Genomic DNA, 7,610 nt, shown 5'->3' on the forward strand with positions numbered 1-7,610 from the left:
CCATCACCAGAAGAGAAGGCATAGTCGAACAAGACAAGACATCATAAGAATGGTGACCAGACATCACTGTATAGTTAGCGACTTTAGAACCCCTTTCAGTGCATATCATTAGCACCCCGGCGTTTAAATGAGCCCCGGCATTTATTATGACAGTCCCCTAGCTGTACCCGGCATATATTTGAGCCCCTGCATGTATTTGAGCCCGGCTTTAATACGGTCATATACGGTATAACTTAACTGCAGCACATAGATGGCCTTTCAATACAGGTGGTCATTAATGCAGGTTGCAATGCACCTAGACACCTTCACTCTGTAAGATAAACTTGACATTGCCTTTTTGCGAGTGGTTATTGGAGGTGTACACTCCAATACAGCAATAATAGACTAGAAATTCCACCGCATACCACAACATAATCCATTATATCTCTTGAGCCCATTGTGGTCCCACCACAAAAATTTTATCAAACATAGACTATGACCCAATCATTATTCACAAAAGAATTCGAAAAATTTCAAGCAGCATTTTTCAAAATATAAAGGATTAAAGTTTTCAATGAAGTACTTTTGAACCATAATTAAGTAGATATCCCATAATTTAGGGATCACTGGAAAGGTCAATCAACAGTCTTCCATCACTGAAAATTGTGTTTACAAATATTTACACAGTGCAAGGTTGCAATTGATTTTGTATCAAGAGATGGACCAAATTTTCATGAAATATTCAAAATATTTGTGGTCATAAATCAGAAACTATGGAATGTATGGAGCTAAAAATTTGCATGAGTGATAAGCACCATAGGTACTACAAACACACCAAGTTTCGTCAGAATCCGAGAGGTGACCTTAAATTCCTTGTTGATTTGACACGGAATGACCCATAGCTGTGTATTGACCCCAAAACTACAATTACTAGGCCACTCTTTGTAGCACAACATGAAAACCAAAGCAAAAGGTTTAGCTGCAGCACACATGATGATAGTGTACCTGATCAGTGAAGCACTAGGACACTTGTGAACTAGTAAGGTATTGTTGTATGGCAGTAGATAGCCATGCATGTTAAATCATTTGATAACATGAGAAAGGCCTTATCAATGCCAATCGCATACAAAACAGACAGATCTATGGATGCGGAATGCTACACCACCATAGCACTTCATGTTAAGGTACGTATGTGTGTACAAAGCAACGTGTATATTACCTCCAGATATAATTTTATCTTGAGCCAATACACAAATTGATACGTGATGAGAGAGTGACTTTCAATGAAACTGACACTGTTGAAAACATGATCAGATTAGAAACTTACGAAAGACCACAATACATAACACATGTACAGATCTCTAATCCCAGAAGCTCACTTGTGTCATGACAGTAACTGTAACTGTATATAGTTTCAGAATGCCAATGATTCCATACACATCAATCATTTAATATTCATAAAACTCTGTAATCTTGTAAATTGACACACAGTAGCTATACAGCAGCTATAAATACTGACTGTATTGTGGCTTTTTGATATTATTATAAATTGTGAACCATCCCAAGCAAGCAAGGTTGTAGCTACGTATATGAAATTTGTAAAAAAATCAACACAGAATAATTATGATAGCTCCTGGTACATTAAATAGTTAGGAACAAGGGTATGCACTCTGTAGGTGTGTTGTTACATAAATTATATTAAGCATGTAAGACATCTTAAGAGCTCAACCTCACTATTGAGTCCTGTCAGTACACTTCTCTATGATAAGACTTTGCACCTACTGATCAACCATTTTATATGGAGTGGCTACATATAAGCAAATGGTAGGTACTATTAAGACAAGAATGATAATTTATTTGGCACCTTTAATTCACAACATAATTAATTTTTAATGTTACACTGATGTATATACATGTAAGTTGGGCATGACTTGTTGAGTTGAGCTAGAACTCAACACTATCAAGTGTTTCAAGCAGTTGCAAGCCACAGGAAGTCACACACATGTTACTAAACCTCTAGAAAAAATCCCAGACCAGGTGGTGACTTATCAACAGACAGCCTAAGCAAGTATCTGAGGAGCTGTACAGCCTGTGACCAGAATTTCATCTGCATTTGGCCAGTACTTAATATCATATTGTAATTTCTCATGTTTTATGAAGGGACGAAGGATTGTAAATTTAAACTGCTCATGACAAAATGATGCGCATAGATTACTTGAATAATATTATTTTATTCAATATTAAAATTCAGATTTTCAAGCATTGTTACAGTTATATTAAAAAATATTCAATATAAAAATATAAATAAACATGCCAATTAAGCACATAACTAGTACAAAAAACATCAAACGTAAAATAACACCTTACAGACAATATAACTACATAGATACGTCCAATCCAAATGCTAAGTTAGCATTGAGTACAGTTACAACAAACAATTACTTTAAGGCATTGAAATAATGCCAGGTTGTCATAAGTTATGCCACTGATGTTGGGCTACAAGTTGATGCATATATATATACAGACAGATAGCTACGCAGATAAGATACAAGAACATTATGTACAAAATATTTTTACACAGCAAAACACACAGTCTACATAGATGCCAACTTAGCATCTCAGTAAAATATAGTAAATAATAATTTACCAGTATATATACATGTATGTACACAGTCAGTGCCAAAACTTTCAAGGAGATTTCAAACAGGAGAATCACAAGTCTGTGAATGCATACACACAAAGTTCAACCACAAGTAACAATGTATTATATGTACAAATCTGATCTATTGGTTTGTGGTACATGTAAAACAAACACTTGTAGGAATTTGTCATAATACAAGTGCATTTACGAAAATATTCAGTACTAAACAAAGAGTGAGAAATAATAATGTGATGTCTTGGAAGGGTAAGCTGACCCAGTATCATTTTTCTATAGCCATTTGAAGTTTAGGACTTGGTGTCTTTGAAACAAGTGTTATCTTGGTGTTATAAATAAACAAGGTTTCCTGATCAGAATTTACTTTCATATTTATTTAATAAGGTGTGCAAGGGTAAGACAGTCATTATCTCCTTGACAACATCCAATAAAGCCTCAGAATGCAATACAAAATCACTAATCACAAAATTTGAACTTTTAAATCTAACTTTTTTAAAAGGTAAAAAGTTTCTAAGCTTCCCATTTAATACTTAATTTATGAGTTAGCATTGCTACATGAGTACAGAGACAGTACATTACCTTATTGGTCAGGTACACAAGTAGGAATGGATGGTAGCCACATTCCTTCTTTACATGATAGCAACACTAGTGGAGGATCCAAGTGGAAACCTTTATCACACTCTATTAGAGCAAACTCATTGTCAAGCATCAATGTGGTATTGCCATTGGCCAAAGCAATATCACTACATCCTCCTAAATATAGATTTATAAATGACAACTACTCCTGTTAAGGCAATACAAATTCCTTACGTTTACAGGATTTGAAGATTGGGGTCCATATTCCAAAGTAACAACTTTGAACATCACTACCATCAGGTTGATATCCTTCATTGCATGTGATCTTGCGAGTATAACTCTTGATGTCACGATTTATGGTGACTACTGCATTAGGTATGTTTTGTCTTTCATCACAGAGTTCTGTAAAAACAAAGATATACATTAATTTAGAATTTCAGACATGATTTAAAATGTATAACAGGCAGTCCTTAAGAACAAAAACAATTGTCAGATATTTGTGATTACTAAGACCTAGAATTTCTTTTAAGTTTGCCAAAGGTTTATTTTTTAAAAACATCCAATATGCATGCATAGCCAACAGTAAGAGTAGTTTGTACTTACTCAAGCAATTGGGAGGTGCACTCCATGTTGAGTCAGGTTGACAGACGGGAGGGTCCCCAATTAATCCATATCCACTGGGTACACTATACTGGACCACATCTCCAATATCAGCAAATGCTGATTTAGTTGGGTAGACTCGTGTTCCATCATTACACTCAATGGACTGTGGAACTGTACATTTGCCTGAAGAAACACAATTGGAGATGTCATTGTAAATATACATAAGTACAAACAATGTTACACAAAACAGTTAAACAATTATTGGTGCTTACGTTTACAGACTCCTTCTATTCCATTCCATTCACCATCTGTGTCACAACTACGTATCGCAGAGCCAGTGATATAATATCCAGGATCACAGATAAAATGTGCCACTGAAGCATACGTTAGTCCAGTCACTTCAATCTTTCCATTGGCAATAGGTTCAAATGGACGACATGTAATTTCTAAAGAATTAAAACACATTAAACCTTGTATAATAAAATAGTACAGTTTGACTAACGTTTACAAGGTGGTGGCTTGGATGGCATGTTTCCATTGATGCAAATTCTGTTTAATTTGTTATTATTAAGAGAAAAGTGATATCCTCTATTACATGTGTACTCTATTACAAGGGTAGCTCCATCATTAATATAGTGAGCAACAGTAGCTTCTCCATTATCAATCATCAGCATACATCCTACAGAGAAAACATAAATGTATTCATTACATTGCTAAGTAATATTATTGTTTATTAATTACTGGTTAGGTAGTAAGGACACAATAGTGGCATCATTAACTATGTGCACATAATCAGTAATGTCACTACAAAAATGACATGTCAATTTAGGACTTTTACAGAGACAGGAACATACCATTGTCACCAGGTGTTTGTGAGGGTGTTGTTGAGGTTGCAACAGGTTCTGATGTTATGTCTTCAGTGGGTTGTGGAGTCATATCTTCGGTTGGTTGTGGTCTTACAGCTTCAGTGGATTTTGGTATCGCAGCTTCAGTGGATTGTGGTCCGATTGGTTGTGGTCCCACAGCTTCAGTAGATTGCGGTATCACAGCTTCAGTTGGTTGCAGTGTCACAGCTTCAGTTGGTTGTGGCGTTACAATTTCAGTGGATGATTGTGGTGTTGCAGCTTCAGTTGGCTGTGGTGTTACAGCTTCAGTGGATGATTGTGGTGTTACAGCTTCAGTGGATTGCAGTGTCACAGCTTCAGTTGGTTGTGGCGTTACAATTTCAGTGGATGATTGTGGTGTTACAGCTTCAGTTGGTTGTGGTGTTACAGCTTCAGTTGACTGTAGAGTTGTAGCTTCAGTGGATTGTGAGGTTACCTCGTTAGGTTGAGGTGTTACAACTTCAGATGGTACTATAACTATTTGTGGTGTAGTTACAACCTGAATGCCTGCAAGGGGTTTAACAGTTGATGGAGTTTCAGTGGAGGTGATAGGAGTGGAGGTTGATGCAGTTGATGTAATAGATGTTGGAGCATCAGTCAGTGTTGATTCATCTGGAGTTGATGTTGGTGCTGACTCATTTGTTGCAGCATTGGTTGGTGTTGGTAACCCAGGTGTTGGGTCATCACTAGGCTTATCGGTTGGGATAGGAGCATCAGTGGGTGATGCACAAGCATCCTTGTTATCTGCAATTATTACAAAAGACAAACTGGTATTACATTTTCTTCTAAATGTGTAGCAATATATTCTATAAGCTTAAATAGCACACAGTCAACTTACCCTGCATGACAGATGTTATCCATTCATTATGATAACAGATTGGAGTTGTGGGAACTATCCTTCGTCTCTTAACACATTTACTCATTTTATTAGATGAGACAGCAACTGGTTGGCTGGCACAGTAATAGATGGCATCCATACCCAGTTGAACAGAACAATGTGGCAGAGCTATATTGCCATCTGAATCAATTTCCCAACTTGGTTGTCTTGATCTAAAGTTATTTCTTGAGGCATATAAATAACCAGAGGGATTCTGAGTAGAACAGTCCATTGGCATAGAGCAATTAGTTTTTGTAAAGTCAGCATTGATATTAAGAGTGAGATCATGGCATTCAAGTTTGACTAGTGCAATGTTGTTGGCAAACGTAGTAGAGTTATACCTTGGATGCATCCAAACGTCCTCAACAGAGACTCTAGAGCCACTCTTCAAAGAAGCCCGCCTCCTATTGCCTCTATTTGGGATATTTAGAAAAGCTTTAAAGCGTCGTGGTAAATCACCATCACATTTTTTGAAACATGAAGCAGTAGTGACTATCCATTGTTTATCAATAAGAGCTCCTGCACAGTTATCATCACCACGACATTTAAATGACACAGCTGATAACCATGATGGTATCATGGCTGTAGTATAGCTGGATAGTAGGAACACTACCAGGCTGCTACAAAACACTTGAGTAGTTCTGCACATCTTGGGAAAATAATCCTGTAAAGTAAAATCAAATGGGTAAGTACAATCCAGAATAGGCAGCAATCATTATCGAGGTAGACTCGACGATACGTAGCTAAATAGTTGACCGCCCAGCAGTGGCGATTATAGACCTGACCTACAAGGGGGGCCCAGTAGGGAACAGCATAACTATTGTTGTTTGGCTATAGTATAAAGTAGAATTTTCAGGGGGGTCTGGGGGTGCAACCCCCTGCAACCCCCTGCAACCCCCAGAAGCTGCAGGATTTTTGCAATTTAAAGGCTTGAAAAACAGCCTAAAATTTGTTCTAAAAACATGAAAAATGCTAAAAATAACAATGCCAATCTATACAGCAACTTTTCCCCAAGATTTTTTAAAAAGTTGTTTTTTAACGGGGGGGCCATGGCCCCCCCTGGCCCCCCCTTAGAATCGCCTATGCCGGCCAGTAGCGACTAGCTAGCTACACTGACTTCCAACGAGTAGACACTTGCACTTACTGCTAGCAGAAAGTTGGAGTTCAGTGAATCTTCAGGCGGTATACTTGAGTTCAGTGATTCTTTTAGTGAATGATGATTCCCTCGCGAGTTCTTTTATGGAGAGGATAGAAAACATACAAATGTACATATGGTAGTGACGTCATAAAAGGAATACGAAGACATAGAAAGCGGTGTGGTGGTCAAAACCAGATCAAACGGTTACCAGGTTACCGAAAAATGTATTTTGTAATTCGATACATTGTTTTTGTTTAACACGTGTAGCCAAATGACAAGTATCTTGCTATAACAATAATCACTTTCTCCGATTTATCTGCTATAGTAAGTGATTATCAGGTCACTGTTCACATGTAAAAATATGTACAGTGGAACTCCTGACATAAATCTTGCTGAAATGCGATACTTGGCAGTTGTTTTTAGTCCCTTAGACTTAAAAGTATGCATGTTAATACTCCTGAAATTATGGGGGCATATCCAAGATTTTTTTTAAAAATATGGAGTCCAAATTTGGTAGTGAGTTATAGGTGCTGCAGAGGTGCAGCCCCTAGCCACTGACAGGTTTTGATTAAAGTTCATGACACATGGATAATATAAGCTATTTTTATATCCACAGAAAAACGGCTTGTAAATCTTGCAAGACCATTCTTGCAAAGAAAATGTCCCCTTTCTTGGAAATCTTACAAGCTGTATGTTACAAGATTCTTAAATTTCCCTTTCTTGTAAACCAGTATTCTGTTATGAATGCTCTATTAGAGTAGTTTGACTGTTCTAAAGAATACATCTGGTGCTGGCTACTCAAGTAAAGTATCTAGATCTTTGTAAAGGTTTTTCCTTGTATTCCCTTGTTTCATCTTACTCCATTTTAGAGAAATCACCATAAGTTTTGCAGCTATA

General features: G+C 37.1%; 1 protein-coding gene across 1 annotated transcript; it reads right to left on the bottom strand.

The window, feature by feature from the left end:
- Positions 1–2,225: 2,225 nt before the first annotated feature.
- LOC136252014 (uncharacterized) lies at positions 2,226–6,795 on the bottom strand. Its single transcript, XM_066044349.1, has 9 exons — positions 6,720–6,795; positions 5,537–6,239; positions 4,669–5,442; positions 4,317–4,493; positions 4,087–4,260; positions 3,815–3,997; positions 3,446–3,613; positions 3,215–3,388; positions 2,226–2,699 (listed from the first exon to the last, which is right to left on the bottom strand). Exons 2-8 carry the CDS (start codon positions 6,222–6,224, stop codon positions 3,216–3,218), a joined length of 2,337 nt encoding a protein of 778 aa, XP_065900421.1. The 5' UTR covers positions 6,225–6,239; positions 6,720–6,795; the 3' UTR covers positions 2,226–2,699; position 3,215.
- Positions 6,796–7,610: the final 815 nt, after the last annotated feature.

Source organism: Dysidea avara, chromosome 4, assembly GCF_963678975.1.
Source record: "Dysidea avara chromosome 4, odDysAvar1.4, whole genome shotgun sequence".
Classification (NCBI taxonomy): domain Eukaryota; kingdom Metazoa; phylum Porifera; class Demospongiae; order Dictyoceratida; family Dysideidae; genus Dysidea; species Dysidea avara.